The following is a 17,599-nucleotide window of genomic DNA, read 5'->3' as shown; positions in this document are numbered from 1 at the left end:
CGCAGCGCGCACCAGTGACATGACATCTACCGGGCAGAGTGCTCCGCCGCCGGTTCCCATAGTGACAGCCTCGCACTCCACAGAAATGTACACACCCCGTCACGTGCCCAGGACCTGCCCTCAGTCCAGGTCACCCCCCTCAGACGTCTTAGCCTCCAGGGGACTCAGGCTGATGCCGCTCCAGTCCCCCGAGGAAAACTTGGGCCGAGAGTCATGCATTATAAACTCTGTCTGCCAAACAGAAGCGAGGGGACTACGTGCGACAACCATGAGTAAATAGGATGAGCATCCCCTCTCGCTCAGACGTCCCAGGAAGAGAGCAAGCCGGCCGAGAAGAGGTTTTCCTTCTCAGACTCTGCGCGGTGTTTTCCAAGCTCCGCTCACAGGCCGCGTCTCCAGGACATGACTGTCAATCCAGACAAGGATGGCAAACAAAACCCTGGGAGACTGGCTGGGGCGAGGCTGCTGCCCAACCCTGGAGGGAAGGGGGGAAGGGGACAGGAAAACGGGGGCAGAGTGTGAGGACAGGGCGCCTAACAGATACCACGCAAGGCACCGCCGCACGGACTCAGGGCAGGTAACGTGTACGAAATGATGTTTATTGAACCCGCTTTGGAAACAGACAACATGAGAGGTGTTGGGTTGTGAGCTCACTCCGAGCTTACAGTGATCGCTTCCTGTCCCTGAACCTCAGCCACAGGAAGGTCCTCGCTCAAACAAGGAAAATGCACCTTCATCTCTGGAAGGAGAGCGACCGCGGTGACCGCACCGGTGCTCCCACTCCCGCACCAGCTCCAGAGCGAGAATGCCCGTGGCCGCCAGTCAGACTGTTTCAGGTACAGTCGGAAGTACTCACGGTACAGGCAGCAGGTGTGTGCATCAAAGGTGATGTAAACGGGCTAACAGTCATTAGCAAAATCAAGTTCACAGGGTCTGGACCGGCAGGCCCTTCTCAGCCTAAGAGCTCCCGTGTCTAACTGCTGACGGCTATCTGCATGGGGTCATTGTATGGAAAAGGCATTTAAAACATAGGTATTGTTAATGTTGTAAACTAAAAAAAAACAAAACACCCAGCATGATTCATCTGTTGCCTGGATCAGTAAATACCAGTCCCAAGTGCTCAGTGCACTGAAGGACGGAAGCCATGGGTTAAACAACTCATTGTGGTGACACCTACTGATGTTCCACCCGCTAACGCGTGTTAGCCTGCGGACGTCATCCAACACACACACCAGGACGTTTTCTGTCGGTTTGAAATTCTCAGATCTGCTTTGGACATTTCTCTTCTGTCACTCTTGTAGAAGGATGAACATGAAACAAAGTGTTAAGCGCAATTTCCAAATTACAAGCCATCAGATAGACCACGTGGGTGGTCGTCCAGATCTCCGCCCAGAAGGGAAATGCTGCAGAGTCAGGAGGTCCTTCCCCGCCACCGTCCTCACCCTCTCCCAGGCACATTCGAGGCCGAGCTTCGAAGCCCAACGTCTCTGAGATTTCAGTAACAAAGTTTCCAAGCCCAACAGGATACCTAGAAGGTGCCAGAAGAGTCCAGGGGGAGCCTTCTCCTTTCTTCTGAAGCTGTTAGGAGTGGGGCCCACAGGCAGCCACAGGGAGAACAGAGGGTCGAGGTGGATAACAAGCCCGGGCCTGGAGGGAGCAGTGTTAAGGACACGGCATTGTCAAAGCCTGCAGCCCTAACGGCATTTGGAGACCTAACATGTTAGCAGTTTCAGGCACTTCTGGGTACTTCTTTAACCACAGGGAAGGAACATCTCTCCAAAGGGTCCTACCTACATCCCCCCACCTCCCCCGCTGTAAGCACTGAGACATTCCATTTGCTGCAACCCTCTGCTCAGGAGGTGAGCTGTCTCCCTCCCTGCAGCTTCTCCTAGACATCACAACACTGACACACAGGCAGTTCTGGATTCAAATCCAGCAGCTCCTGCCCAGCAGGGATCACTCCCACCCGCACCACCTCCCCAGAGAGTGTGCCGATTTCTTAGCTTGAAGACGCACCCACCGGGAAGGAGCAGTGCAAGGTCCCACGTGCAAATATGTGCAATTTCTTTAAACAATGCGCATTTAAAAAATTCAAGTCAAATCCAGGAACAAGACCAGTTGGTTGGTATCAGCAGGCCCTTCACCCACAACAGGAAAGTGGTCAGTTTCTGAAGTAAGAGAGGGATAGAGGCACCAGCGACTCTCCTGGGAGGTTAGTTCTGTGAGGCTGGGAGCAAGCTCAGGGGGAAATGCTGAGGTGCATCAGAGACTGGGATTCTCCAGCCTGGCGGCCTGGTGTAGGTGAGGGTGGACCCCCAGCTCCAGTGGGGCAACTCTCTCCCAGTAATTCTGACACTAAAATAAGGAAGGCACTTCCCAGAGCCCTGCGTGGTCGGGCTGCCTCCTTTCGCTCCCACACACAAAAGCAGGGAGAAGAGGTATCTTCTCACCCACCGGCCTCTATCACCAGACCTAAGGGGACGGCACCCCATCCCTGCTGGCTGTGTGTGTGGCTCAGACAACCTCCTGCTACAGCAATGCCAAGGGCACTGGGGAATGTTACTAGGGGCATCGGACAGGCAAGGCTGGAAGGCAGAAAGAGAACACTGGGCAGCTGGTCTGTGCAGCTGCAGAGAGGTGGTCACAGCCACAGACATGGAGAGGTTTACAACAGGGATGTCCCCCAGGACACATCCACGAGGCCTGTACCCGAAAAGACGTAAGGCAGCACTGCCCAGAAGAGCCTGCGGTGATGCCCAGGATGGAGCCCTCCTCCTCCGGTTGCGAGGCAGGAGCTGGGAAGTCCCGGAGGCGGCGCTCAGCGGAGGGACGCACAGTTCAGCTCCGAGTCCCCCTGGCTGCCCCCGGCCTCCCCCTCCAGCTGCTCCGGGCTGTCGGTGATGCTGGGCTCGCTGGAGCACTGGCGGTGGGGCGGGGAGAAGCGGGGCGGCAGGAGCAGGCACGGGTCCTCCCCGCCAGGCTCCTCGCCCAGGCCCGAGTGCATCATGGTGGCCATGGCCAGCAGCTGGATGTCAGAGTGGGCGTTGGCCACCGTGTGCCGCCGGACACTGCCACACTTCTCCAGGTAGGCCTCCCCGTCCTGCTCCGTCAGCGGGGTCAGCGCCATCTCGTTCAGGGGCCGGCTGGTGGCGGTCATCGGGGAGCCATAGTTCAGGACGGTGAACTTGGGCCGGACCCGGGAGTGGCGCCTGGCTGCAACAGAGAAACAGGCTGTGACTGAGGAGGACGCCGTGGGGGCCAGCAACTCCTCATCAGTGGGGAAGAGTGACAGGGGGCCACAGGCCGATGCGCGACCGTGCCAGACCGTGGCAGAGGTGTTCTCCGAAGCCGCACACCTCTGTGACGTCCCCGGGTTTTCACAATACCCATGTATTACTTTTATGATTACAGAAATCGATCCCTATACACCAGAAGCAGCGAAAGAGTTCAAAGAAGCAGAGACCCCATTAAAGAAGCATCCTTTAAAAATGCCCTCGAAAACAATCCATTTCTCTCCCGCTGCTGTTCAGAGCAGGCACCCGGGATCGGCCATCGCAAACCCGTGCTGTGGCCCCGACTCTACGACCAGCCTGGCAGGAGACGGGGCGAGACTGTTGGCTGAGCATTTACGACATGCACGTCTAGGAAGAGGAAAGAGCTCGAACAGAAGCTGCGCCAGGACACAGGTAAGCTGAGGCATGGGGTCAGGCGTGCATGGTGGACACACAGCCTCCCTGGAGGAGACGGGAATGCACGTGATGATATCCATGGGCCCCACCCTGGCAGAATGGGGCAGGAAAGGTGTCTCAGCAGGGTGCCTGGATGTTGTCCACCTCTCTGACATTGTCAGTCCAGCAGCCCAAAGCCAGGGCAGGCAACCTGGAGGAGGGGGTCCCCATGGCCCCTGCCCCCTCCTGCAGCAAACACTTCTTGAGCTACAAAGTGCAAAGTGCTGTGCTCAAAGCAGGAGAAAGAGAAACATAAACCTGATATGGAGCCTGCCATGGGCTGGAGCCCAGTGCACAGTGTGTGTGTGTGGGGGGGGGGGGGCGTGCATGGTGTGTGTGTGTGGGAAGGTGGGGGGGCGAAGGGGGGGCGCAGGAAACCATCTTAGAAGCAATCATTAACTGAACATCTATTATGTATCAAAAAAGGGCATGCTTCACTGACATGAACTTGAGACCATTTTGCAGCAAAGGAAACTGCAGCTGAGAGCTACGTAACTTGACAGTCACAGTTGGTGAGGAGACCAGGACTCCAGCCCAGGGCTACCAGCAGAGCCCCGACTCTGACCACTGGGAGGCCCGCACTCACATACTATTAACACAGGTCAACATGGCAAATGTCAAGGCAGAGCTACAGACGACAGTGCTCTGGGGATTCAGAGACGTCTTGCAGAGGGGACATTGCAGATGGGCCTGCTCCTCTGAGTGACTGACAGACTGGCCCAGACTGGCCATTCACTCTCAGCGGGAGGCCAGGTCTGCGCTGGGGCCTGGGTTACAGGGGGAACCACATGCTCCCTGCCCTTAGGGAGCTCACAGTGAGCTCACAGTCTAAGGGGAGATGACAAATAATCAGGGCCTGACGACAGGGCACAGCTAAGTCAGGCTGTGGCCTGGGGTCCAGGAGAGGGAGGGGGGCGCACAACGCCTCATCTGCAGTGGTTCCCAGGGGCCCAGGCCACCTCCAGCTGGGGCCCATAGCGTGGCAGGAAGCAGCTCTGCCTGGGTCCTGCTCTGAGATAGGGCAGCTTCTTTCTCCTCTGTGCTCAGCCCTGGGCAGCTCAGAGATGTTAAGTAACTTACTCCAGGCCACACAGCTGAAGCCCAGCCCTTGCAGTTTCCAAGCCCCGCTCCTTCTGCGGCCGGCCCCACACCGCTCCTTTCTGCTGCTCCCTGACTTCCCTGCTGTGACTCACCAGAGGCCCACAGCTCTTCCTTCTCTTTCTGGGCAAAATGTTTTGGTTCCCAAGATGGGTGTGGGCAGAGCCCAGACCACAGGGGCTACCAGGCTGTGGAGTCTCCTGGGCAGACAGCGTCGGCTTGCTAAGCTCCCACGACTCCAGAGGCAACCCCCAGGCAAGCGTGTGTGCTGCGTCCCCAGTGGGGTCAGCCCCCGCTGGCCCCCCTGGAGGCCTTAACACTGACGCCAGGCTTGGAGCTGACAGACAGCTCCCCACACTGCTGATTGCTTTCTCCTGTTTTCCTTCTTCGCGCCAGGGAAGGCCGGGTCCTGCGACCAGAGAAGGGAACCTCCCGTGGAGGGGCTGATGAAGCTCTCGGTACACCCTGGGGTCTAAAAACAGGTCCCTCACTTGCCCTGGTGCTCTCTGAGCAGGGAAGGGGCCGGGTTCTGCCCCCTGCGCAGACACCCACCTCCAGGCACCACTGAGGGTCACACAGAGTGGGGGGGGGGCTTTTCCTTCCTCGTGCCCAGGCTCCCCGCTGAGCTCTGGCATCCACCCCCCTGCACCAGCCCCGGCAGCTCCTTTCACACCCGGAGAGAAGAAAGCCAGGGTGAGGTGCTCCTCGGGCCCTTTGTTGGGGACTCAGTTCCCAGGCCTTTGATCTCCATGGCTCACCCGCCGGGCCCCACAGGAGTGGCGGCCACAATGCGGGCATTGTGACCCCTGCACACCAAGCCCATTGTGGGCGTCCCTCTCCAGGCCCCAGCACCTGAATGCCCATGAATGCCTACTTGTCAGGGAGAGAAGCCACAGTATCTGGAGGCAAAGCCCCCCCCAGACACAACGGGGTGGGGGCCGATGTGTGGGAGGCCAGGGCTTTGTGCGAAATGGAGCAGGAAGCTGTTTGCTCGGAGGGCCCTGGGCGCAGCCGGGCAGAGGCTTGGAAGCTTCGGGAACTTCTATAGGAAGGTAGGATGGGGCCTGGGTGCTGACAAATGGGCCTATTTACGATTCCATTATCTTCCTCCTCTCCCCCACTGCCCTAGAAAAGTGACAACTTTAGAGGACACACACACACACACACACACACACACACACACACACTCCATCTCGGACTCCTTTTCTCTCTGCAGCGAGCTTGCATATCCAGGAGTGAGGCTTACTCCTCAAGCCCGTGGGCCCGGCCGCCAGAGAGAGAGCTAGAGACCCCCACGAACCCCGGGATCCAACAAGAAGGAGCATCCTAGGAAAACCACTTCTTGACCGTGGGAACGTCTCTTAGCGACTCTGAGCCCAAGGTGGCCACAGTCCCCACCCCGGCAGCTTGTGCCAGGACGAAATGAATCCATGCCAAGCACCTGGAATGGGACAGGCATTTGGGAAGTGGTGGCTTCTCAGACGCTCACCCCCGCTGCCTCGACCAGCCCACCCTGGTCGGGCCCAGCGGCCCACGGCCGAGCCCCTGTGGGCACAGGGTTCTCACGTGTGGCACATCTTAGTCTTCACTGCAGCGGGTCATCTCCACCCTCCTCTCCTATGGGCAGGATAAACGTCACTGTCTCCATTTCTCCGAGGGGAAGACAGGCCCAGAGAGCCTGGAAGGGAGTGTCCCCCGTGAGGAAGGGCTCTGCTGCGGCCACTGTCGACTTTTAGTATCCGGAGGTGTGAGGGGAAATGTCTGGTCTCAGGTGCCCCTTGGACTAAGGGATGAGGGGGAAGAACCGCCTCTTCAGCTGCCCCTCAGTCAAACCACAGTCACCTCCTGGGAGTCGACGGGGGTGAAGGGGTGAAGGGTGAGGTGGGGCAGCTGGTCAAGTCGCCCAGCTTGGGGATTTGGGAGCCTGGCTCCCACAGCCAAGTTTCCCTCGCCTGGGACATGGGAACGAGAGCCTACCCTGCGGCATGGTGTCCTGTCCAGCCACCCAGCACAGCACCCAGGACGCTGCCTGTGTCCCGGGCTCCCCTCGCCGCCAGCCACTGTGCAGCTCCGAAGCCCTTTCAGTTCCTCAAATGCAGCACCCGCCTGTTCCCCGCTCCCTACCCAAAGCCCTCCAAAGGCCCTCCCCTTTGCTCTGGGGCAGTCCGCCTGTCCTGTTTACTCAGCTAACTCATGTTCATCCCAGAGGTCCCATTACAGATGTCATCTCCCCCAGGGAGCCTTCCCTGATTTCCCCGTCCAGGTAAAGCCCCCTGCCGCGGCCCCTGTGCTTCCCCACTCGGAGTGCTCGTACACTGATGAGTCATCATCGATGACTTGTGACTTCCTCACTGGCCCATGCTCCCGAGGCAGGGGTGAGTCAGCTTTGTTACAGAAATACCTGCAGCACCTCCAAGGTGCCTGGCCAGGGTCTGAGTGCACGTTTGCTGAAACAGTAACACAAAAATGATCCAAAGGGGGTCATCCCCCCGCCCCGCCCCTACTGAGACAACACCCCAGAAGGAAAGGACTGTCCTTGGTACAAGAACGAAGCCTCAGGCCTTTGCCTAATAATTGGACAAAAGTAGGTATTATTATTTTAGTTGGGAAACTGAAGGGACCCCTCTTGGAGTAAGTCCTCCCTGAACAAACTTCTGGGTCTACTCTTGTTCCTGGCTCTAGGCCCAGCGACGGTGGTCCCTGCCACGGCCTTACCTGCTGGCACCCTGGCCTCTGCCTGACCCTCCCGCCCCGCTCGTGGGCCTGGGCGAGGTGAGCTGGGGGGCTGAGCCCGAGCAGGAGGCTGGGCTCCAGGAGGGCAAGGTGACATTTCAGCCAGTCACGGCCCACAGGGCAGGTTCCCTTCGGCTGTCATTTCTACTCTGGCTGCTCCAGCTCCTGGGCGGCATGCGTGGGGGCGGGGGGATGGCGGGCAGCAGGCTGGGGCGGCGCCCCCCTGTGTGGCGGCTGTGTGAGCTGGTCTCCAGAGGAACATGCAGGGGCCGTGAGGACTGCGGCCGGCCGGCCTGTCTCCGCAGCAGAGAGGCCCAGGGAGGGGCAGGGGCGGCGCCGGAGGCTGCTCCTCCCCTTTCTGCTGCGGCTCAGCTCCAGGTGCGTTCACGCTGGGACAGGGGCAAAGGTTCCAAATCCAGGAACCTCTTTCCGTCTCTGCCTCTCTCTGTGGGCTGGTCACCCTGGCCCTGGGGTACGGATGCCATCCCTCTCACACACATGTCTGAGCACCTGCTGTACACCAGGCACCATCCAGTTCCTGGAGAGAGAACAACCGACACCAAGTTCCTACATTTGGGAGCTTTAGTCTCAGAGGGTAACTGAACCGTCTCTGATGATCAGCCTTATCATAGAGCCATCTCCCCATCCCGACGGGGTCTCGCTGAGGGAGAGAACGGATCCGATCATCTCTAGCTTCTCCAAGTTGCTGAGTACAAGGCCTGATGCTCCCTCATGCTAACTTTCCAGACACCAAAAAAGGCCCCAACAGGACTGGTCCCCAAGCCCAGGAGCCCCTTCCGTTGGTGTGAAGGCCCTGGTGGTACCTACAGAAATGGAACTGGTACCACCTCCTCTGGCCACACATGCAAAAGTGTCGGCTTCACATGTCCTGATGCTTTCAAAGGGAAGTCACCGCGGGTGGTGTTTCCACCCGGGTGCAGGGTGGTGCGGGAGCGCACCGTGTCTGGTGTCAGGTGCAGGAAAAATTCACGTGGCAGGCACAAGGGGAAGATCAGGGCCACCGATCAAAGATGGACAAGCACCACCGAGAGGCACAGGGGTTCCCGGGGAGGAATCACCGTGGGGAGGTCACAGAGACACAGGCCAGCCGGCAGCCTGAGGGACTCACAGGCACACCTTGCACAGGCCTGCATCGGAAGCGATAGTCTTGGCACAGAATCGGGGCCCAGGAAGATGGAGCTGGTCGCGTTATCATCAAGGCTCCCGGCGCTCTAGAGCCGTGCTCCTTACCCAGTGTGTGCACGGGGCCTGGGAAGCCGCGGTCCTCGCTGATGCCCAGGAAAGGAGAAACCACTTGCTTCACCAGCTCCTCCAGCTGCAAATAACCCTCGCTGGGGCCTGTGGGCTCATGAACACTCTGGGAACGAACATCCAAGACAGGCAAAGGTCAGTCAAAGTCGCCACGGCCAGCTGGCCCTCCTACTACGTCCAAGGCCGTGATACCAGTAGGCAGCATCCTCGTGGCTCGAACGCAGGAAACTGAGGCCTGAAGCCTGTCACTTGTCATGGCGCCTCTCCCACAGGTCCCGCCAATGCAGTGTAGGTGGACTGTCCCCCCGCCCCCCAGCTCCAGGGTTGAGGACTGGTCCCAACCATAGTAATCCCACCCCCAATGTCACATGACAGCTCCACACTTGGCACAGGCACTGTATAGAAGCACGTGACGTGTATCAGAGCGCAGAGGCCTCGCAACCACCCAGGGAAGGTGACACTCTCATCATCTCCCTTCTACGGAGGAGAAAATTAAGACCCAGAATGGTTCAGCACGTTGGCCAGGAAAGCGCAGCTGGTAAGCAGCAGACCCCCAGGCCTGCAACCCAGGCTGTTGGCTCCAAGCACATCTTACTGCCTCTGTTAACAGGCTAGAAAAGAAAGGGGGACAGAATATGAAAAAGACCAGTAGAAGAAAGGGAGTCACCGTGGAACAAGATGTATGTTCCGCACCAGAGGAAGAGTTAGTTCAAAAGCCCTGCGTGCCCGGAGCCCTCAGGGCCAAGGCCAGAGCAAACATCAGCTAAAACAATTCCACCACAACAGTCAAATCCGGAAAGGAGCCAGGAAGCAACCAAGGTTTTCTCGAAAACCAGCCGACCCCCAGGGGACTCCGCTGATCACTGGAAAGGACTCCAAGCCACGCTCTTGTGCTGAGGGGCTGTCGGGGAGCAGTGACAAGGATCGTGGGGGCTGTGCTCAGCCCAACGGCCGGCCCGTCAAATCCGCAAAGTGGAGTGGATTTGTTTAAAGCAAGAACCCTCCGTGGCAGTGGAGTTTTCGGGGCTGGCAGGGGAAGAATGAGGTCAAATGCTCCCTGTTAAAGCAGGACCGTCTGAAAAGCTGACGGGCCTCTCCAAGCACCCGGGAGTCCGCGTGCAATGGCGGGGAGACAGTGGTAGCCCAGAAAGGCCAGGCGGCAGGGAGCAAAGCAAGAGCTAAGGAACGAGGGGCAAATCCATCTCATAAATCAGGATGTGACCTCGGGCTACTTAGCCAGGTCTCTGAACCTCCACCTCATCTGTGAAATGTGAAAACAGGGACTGTTTCCTTGCCCGACTTCCCAGAAATGTGTCACGACCAGAGTTTCTCTCTGGACCGCAGGCCGACGCTCTAACCGCTGAGCCAAACCGGCCAGGGCACGACCAGAGTTTCTCCAAATGTGCTTCCCTCTGCCGAGGCTGGAATCCCCGTGTGCTTGTCACCGCCGTGAGGCCAGAGACCTGGGTTCGGTCCTACCCCAGCCCTTACTAGCTGTGCTGTCATTCACTGAACAAATGTTTAATTAACACCTGCCATGTGCCAGAGACTGTGCTGCGTGCTGAAGGCACTAGAGGAAGGAGAAGACACCCTGGCTGGTTTGGCTCAGCGGTTAGAGCATCGGCCTGGGGTCCAGAGGAAGGAGAAGACGTACAGACCCCCTGACCTGAGGGCACCTGTGGGCCACAGGAGACCCAGGGTTCCGAGCAGAGAGACGGGGGCACAGAGAGCCCTGCACAGGGCAAGGCCAGTGTGGCCAGAGAGCTGAACAGCAGGGAAGTCGGGTTCCAGGTGAGGCTGAGAGGTGGAGGGGCCGAGGGCCAGGGCACAGAAGGCTGTCATCCTATGATCACCAGGGATCACTGAAAAGTTGACGCTACTCCATGGAACACAAACAGGTGGGGGCCAGAATGGATGAAGGAAGACCCTCCTGGAAAAGCAGTCTACCCATTTTTCGGGGCTGCATGGGATGACGACAGCTTTCTCGTGTGGTTGCTGGTTGCTGGGCACAGGCCCCAGAATGTTGGAATGGAGGAAGTGCTTTTATCGCCACAGAAACAGGCCTCCTGGTCTACCACCCACAGGTGCGCGCCCTCAGTTCCCCTTACCAACAAGCAAAACAAGAAAAAGGAATCACCTCATCGCTGAAATATTATAAATGGACAAGAGGGTGGGAGCTCAGCTTCCCTGACCTTCCTACCCGAATCCCAAAGAGCTCATCGCTGCGATTCCTTACTCGGGATCCAAGCTCTACTTTACGGTTCTCAGACATGAGCGGCACCCACACTTTTCTAGCCCCTTCCTTCTCGTTCCCGGCTGTAAAAGGGGACCTGGCATTCCAGCCGATCACGCCCACTGGCATCCCATGGGCCGCTCTTCCTCTGCTCTGATTTCAGGAAAGGGGAAGGAAGCCCCGATGACGGTCTATCAAGAGAACAGGAGGGGAACGGCCAAAGGGGCAGAGACAATGGGGCCCCGAGCCTGATGCCCCACTCCTGCGGAGAGGACAGCCTGGGGGCCCGGCGCCTGACCGAGGATGGAATGATCTCTGTGGACGGGCTCAGAGCTGGTGCTGCAGGATCTGAACCTGGTACAGAAGTGAAGAAAGTACAGTAGCCTTTTGGGGGTGTCCCTAGCCCACGAGCCCTGTTTCTTGAGAATGATGCACTCCCGTCCATAGAGTTGGGATCCCTGAAGCCATGTTTATACTTTTTAATCTCACTGAGGGTCTGAGCTGATTGGGCAGAGGGGAGTCATGTAGCCCGAGCTAGACCAATCAGAGTCTTTGCCCTGTGGAAAGGTTCTCACCTGTGGTCGGTGGACCAGTGTACAAAGTTCTGGATCTTACTACCTTGCTGAGGGACCTAGGGCAAGCACATAAACTTCCTGAGTTCCAGTTTCCTCATCTGTAAAATGGGAATAACAGCAGTGCCCAGCTCATCACATGGTCATGTGGATTATTTGATTCAGAAAGCAACACATTTAAAGTCTTTGGCCCGTGCCAGGCAGGAACCGGTAACTCAGCTCACCTTCCTGCTGCTGAGTTAGAACTGGGATGAAGAGATACTAGGCAACCATCTGGGGTTGTCTCTTAGTGGAAGCACATGAGCTATGAGATGCCACATTTGACCAGGTGCAAACCAAAGTCCTGAATGCAATTCTGCAGAGAGAGAGAGAGAGAGAGAGAGAGAGAGAGAGAGAGAGACACCAAGTCCAAGAGAGACCAGGCAAGGCCAGGAGAGGCAGCGTCAGAGAGAACCGAGGTAGACCAGATGTAAGTAGAGACCAGTACGTGGAGAAAGGCTGGTGGTTCTGCGGCCTGACATGGTCTCCCTTCTGGCTGGAGTCCTTTAGGAAGCCCATCTGCCCCGGGAACCCTCCAGGGCGTCCTGGTCTGGCTTGAGCTAGGCCGCAGTGGGCTCGTGCTGTTACGGGTTAACTTGTGACTCCCTGATAGAACGGGGGAGGAGAGAAGGGCGTCCACTGCCTGAGTGACAGGACTGTGCGCCTCGCTCCTCACTGGGGTCCCAGCACAGAGCTCGGCGTCAGGGGCCTCAAAGATGCCCCGTGGTTGTACAGCAAATGAACAAATGAGCTGAGGAACGTGAATGACTCAAGGACACTACACTAAGCGAAGGTGCTCTGGTCATTTGGTTCCTTCCCCCTGATCCCACAGTGCAGTCCTTTCTTCCTTCTCATCTCCCAGCCTTGGGGTCCGTCTCCACCAGGGTCTCACCTGCAGGATGAGTAACATCTGGACAATGGATGAGGGCAGCTGGGATGGAGCCAGCAGCAGCAAGTCACCCAGCTTCACCTTCAGCAGGACCAGATCACGGAAGCCCAGCAGGGAGATCTGGCGGATGGTCAGCTCCTGGCCCTGGAGAAGAGAAGAGGGGGTGTCGGGAGGTGAGAGCTCACTGGATCTGCAGCCAACCACATGGGGTTCAGAGCACCCTGGACGGAACAGGACAAGATGTTTGCACGTCCCGGGGGGCTGTCAAAGAGCCAAAGAGTCAAAGCCCTGGGCCCCATCCTTCAGAATGAACGCTTTCTTTGAGATAAGGTGTGACTTGACCTGCCTAAACAACCCAATGATCCAAGACACGTGCAATGGAGGCCACACTGTCACGCGTGCCGTGAGTGGTCAGAAAGAAGGAAAAGAGAGGAGGGTGGAAGAAACAAGAGAAAAGACCACCAGCTCCTCCATGTCTTCAAGGGTGCTTCCTCAACCTAACGGTTACATATCTAGCACCAATCCCATGCCAGGCAAAGCAGGGGAATATGGGACCTGTTAGACTCATATAAATATAAGTAACTCAGGAAGAAAAGTAGAAGAAAGGGACTTGTTCAGCCATGTGAGGCCCATGGCCACCCTTTGAGAGAGATGCTATTATAAAACCCAATTCACAGAAATCCTAAAGCCCAGAGTGACAATGACTTACCCAGAGTGGAACTGGACTGCAAACCTAAACTATCTGATTTTAGAGCTCCCGGAATCTGTCAAAACAGAAAGGGAAAGAGGGCCCACGTCCCAGGCTCTCCTTTGTATACACGAACACAGAACACACCACAGATGGGCTGCTTGGGTAGAGACAAAGACATCACTCTAGTGTACCCCACTGTACAGGACATGGCTCCCATCCTGCAAGACTACCACGGCTTAAGAAAGCTCTGCATTTCCTGTAACTCCTTAGGAAGGTTTTACGGAAACATGGGCAAGGGTGGCCTGCATCCTCCTTCCCTCCAGTCCCAAGAGACACACACCCCGCCACCCACGCCTCGCAGGCTTGGACGCCTTCCCGCACCTCCTCCACTGGCAGTGGCCCCCACCGCCCATCTTCCCAGGGTCCTGCCTTTTCTCTTGTTTTGCACCACAGCCCAGCACTTGGCACTGACTGCTTATCTCATAGGTGTCTGTGCCCTCACTTCGTCTCCAGGAGCTGAAGGTTTTACCAGGTAGAAACACGAAGGCCACGTTCCACCCCCTGGAGCCCAGAAGGCACTCAGAGTCTCATCTGTCCAGTGAGGAAGCAGGTCTCAGACACCGACACACACACGGAGTTGGGAGAAGGATCTGGCTGGACTTACAGGCACCTCAGGAGGTGTTACTCCCAGTAGTGAGCACCCCTGAGTCAGAGATTCTCAAAGAAGGTTGTCTAGATCAACAGCAGCAGCAGCACTTGGGAGATCAGGGGAGGTGGATGGGGTAAAACGAATTGTTGCCAGATCTTAGTTTTTCAAGAGAAGCGGGGCAGTGCCAGCCTCAGACCTGCACGATGGGGCTCCTGCCTGGATCAGGGCCTAAGCAGGTCCCTCCTGGCCCTCCGGTGACTGTCCCGGGACCACGCCCACCCAGATCCCACAGTCCCCATGCTAAACCCATCTGGGAACCTGCACCTGAGAATTCCATGCCCAAATGGTCCGCAGACAGACCCAGGACTGCAAGCCCCTTTCAGTGAGTGGGGTGGCCAAATAAAACACAGGATGTCCAGATAAATGTGAATCGTTGTTTAGTGTAAGTCTCAAGCATTGTCTTATTCATGTTTATCTGAAATCCGAATTTAATGCAGCATCCTGCATTTTCATTTGCTAAATCTGTCAACACTCCCTCCCAGGACTGTCTTCCTAAGACCCACTGCTGGCCGAAGCGGAGGGGCTACTACGGGGAAGGGAGAGGCCCGTGGGCACGGGGCTGGGCCGTCCACATCAGTGCTATCCTTCCTCTCACGGGGAGCAGGACCATCTGGGGAGGAGGAAGACCGCAGTGGGCCGACTGCCAGGAGCGGGCCTGGAATTGTTATTATCATGAGAATGGTTATGTTAATCACTGGGCTAAACTACTTATCTATGAGACATCTCATAAGTAGGCTCTATTACCCCATTGTACAGGCTCAGAGAGGCCAAGTATCTGGCTCAAAGTCACAAAGCAATGGGATGGGAATGGGAAAAGAACTCCATATTTGACAAATAGTTAAAAGAATTCCAAATTCCTTTGCAACTGCATTTGGAGACTACAAAGCACGCAGGTCACTACCTCTAATACAAGGTAGTGCCTACCGTGGCTATCGGCTATTCCCTGACGCCCAAGCCTGCACGTCACTGAACCCGAGTAGACAGGAGGCCTTGACCTGAGGGGGGTAGTGGGCAGTGAGCACGCGGCACTGTAGGTGTGTGACAGAGACATATATTTGAGAGGAAGGTCTTGTGGTCAACCTGCTTCAGGGAATGGCCGTTCTGACCTGGCATTGACCAGCCCTGCAGGAGGGTAGAAGGAACTCGAGTGGTGGAATGAGCTGAGGTCACAGAATGAGAACACAGGAGACACGCCTCTCAGTTTGTGTCTCAGCTCCTCACTGGGCAGGAGGTGAGGTGAAGCTATGCTCAGAGAAGTGGAATAGGTGTGCCCGACCCAACCCAGTTCCGAGTCCAGTGTTCTTTCCGCAACGCGGTCTTCGGGAATCCCCTGTGGGGGGCGAGGAGGACACGCCTTTCCCATGATCTGGGATTCCAGGAAACTTGCTTAAAACTGTGCTTCAGAGAAAGGGGGAGACAGGACCAGCCTCTTTCCCACCTTCTCTACTGAAAAGTAAGAAGCAAACCACTTGGAGAACATACAGACACTGCAAATCAGAGGGCGATGAGGGCTCCAAACTGCTACTTCTGCGGGGCCTCCTCTTGGCTCGAGGGTAGATGCTACACAGAGAACCGGAGCTCCCCGCAAAGATCTCTGAGGTCCTCGGCGGCTCGGGCACCCGGCCTCCCGGCTCCCCCCCTTTCACCAGGAGGCTCCAGGTGGCCAAGACCGAGCAGAGGCTGTCCCGGTGAGACTGACCTGAACTGGGTAAAATATCGCCTGCAGGGTGGGGAGAGTCTCAGTGAAGAAGTGGTCCCAGACTTCAGCCAGAACCTCAATGCGATTTCCACCTACACGAGGGCGAGAAGATGGGAGGGGAGAAAGAAAGAAAAGAACTTGTCAATACTCGCAGGAGAGACCAGAAGACGGTTCCGTGTGGAGTGGGGCCTGGGGAGAAAGCCATTCCCTACGTTTGATCTGTAAAGTGTTGCTATGGTAAACATGGGGTTGGACTGAAAGACTCAACTGCAAATATGCAAAAATGCCTTCTAGCCCCAAATGAGAAAAGGAAGCTGAATTTTGAAAATCATATAATCGTTGTTATGATCACAATGGCTACATTATCAACCACTGTGCTAAAGTACTTATCTATGAGACATCTCATAAGTAGACTCTATTACCCCATTGTGCAGGCTCAGAGAGCCAAGTATCTGGTACGAGTCACACAGCAAGAAGGCAGCTGGGATTCCAGAACCGGTGCTCTCTACCGACGTAATCTGGGCAGACCATGTGCTCGGTTATTTATGTATTGCTTTGTTGTGTGTGTGTGTGTGCGCGCGCGTGTGTGTGTGTGTGTGTGTGTTGTCACTAAGACACACTTTTTATTCTGGATTTGCGCTGTCAGTTGAGGGAGGTGGAAAGAGGGCCTGGAAACGGTGCCCTCCACCCGCTGCTTTGCAGTAACCGGCAAGGCAGCATTTCTGCAGTGGTCACCTGTAGGACCCAGGACCCATATCCCGATGCGTGCCTACTGTCACCCCTGGGACCAGAAAGCCGTGGCCAAGCACCGACCCCGGGCGAGATGTACGTACACAGGTCACCCAATGCCACCGGCAGGAAAGGCGGGCACTGGCAGAGAGGGGCCTGCACAGAGGCTGCTGCTTAATGACCTAGATAACAGAGCTGACTGGGCTCTGTCTTTGCTCATCTGAGGCAGAGAAACTGGGTCAGCCAAGATTAGACTCCGAGAGCCCCGTTTGGCAAAACACTGCCAGTCCCACGGAACCGATACGGAACGCTTCATGGGGTGCCCTCCACCTACCTGTGTGATGGGCAGTAAGCAGTGGCTGGGGAGAGAACAAAGCAGGGGCATGCCTGGTAGCGAGCCCGGCCAGAGACGTGCAGACTGGGAAGATCCCAGTGCTCGGGGGAAATGCTAACCCACAGCGCCCTTTCTCCTCTGCCCCCCACAGCGCTAATCACACTTAGTTGGGATCACTTATTTTACTCCTGTCTCCACTAGAAGGGGAGTAGTGCCCTGACCCTTTCTGTCCTGCACCATTATATTTCTAGTGCTCAGCATGATGCTAGACACCTCGATGAATCAATTTCTAGAAATCTATGAAAGAAAGAAAGAATGAATGACAAGTAGTAAGTATATAGAGGTTTTCTGCAGAGCTGGGGCCAGTGAGTAGAAGGAGTTACCATTTAACCTGAATATGGGACAGCACAGAATAGGACTTAATGGTTAGCTCTAATACTCTCCTTCGCTTAAAGACAACTCCCATAATGTGAGCGACCCTCCTCAGCCTCTTGGCCCTCATTATCTGGGTTTTATCTCAGCCCCTCACATTCACCATGTCCCTTTGTGCCATGGGACCTTTGCATGTGCTAGTCCCTCTGCCCAGACTGTTCTTTCCCTCCTCTCTTTGCGGTTTCAGCTCCAACATCCGCTACTATGGATAGGACAGTATTCTCAGTGCTTGTCCTGGTTACAGTTTTATATTTGGAGATGATTTGATTCAGTCTCCACTACCAGGTTGTGAGCTCCATCAGGGCCTGTAATCCTATGATGGTTTTGTTCACCACTGTGTGCCCAGCATTTAGGAAAGTACCTGGTATATAGTTAAATAATCAATAAACGTTTGGATCAATCTATCAGCATCCTCTTTCCGGCTATGCTAGTTCTCTGCAA

The 17,599-nt window shown here is 56.3% G+C and overlaps 1 protein-coding gene across 4 annotated transcripts in view; it reads right to left on the bottom strand.

Moving 5' to 3' along the window:
* Positions 1-403: 403 nt before the first annotated feature.
* PRR5L (proline rich 5 like) overlaps positions 404-17,599 on the bottom strand; it is a 116,335-nt gene continuing 99,139 nt past the window's right edge. For 3 of the 4 annotated variants that reach the window (XM_036258762.1, XM_036258760.1, XM_036258763.1), the window contains 4 exons: positions 15,664-15,755; positions 12,568-12,708; positions 8,811-8,937; positions 404-3,213 (listed from right to left, as the gene is read on the bottom strand). In XM_036258762.1, the coding sequence (XP_036114655.1) occupies positions 2,819-3,213; positions 8,811-8,937; positions 12,568-12,708; positions 15,664-15,755 (755 nt within the window). In that variant the 3' untranslated portion in view covers positions 404-2,818. The remainder of the gene's footprint in view (positions 3,214-8,810; positions 8,938-12,567; positions 12,709-15,663; positions 15,756-17,599) is intronic. The other variant, XM_036258764.1, reaches the window with a different exon arrangement.

This window comes from Molossus molossus, unplaced genomic scaffold, assembly GCF_014108415.1.
Source record: "Molossus molossus isolate mMolMol1 unplaced genomic scaffold, mMolMol1.p scaffold_m16_p_13, whole genome shotgun sequence".
NCBI classification, from domain to species: Eukaryota; Metazoa; Chordata; class Mammalia; order Chiroptera; family Molossidae; genus Molossus; species Molossus molossus.
This window is presented reverse-complemented; position numbering and strand designations above follow the sequence as displayed.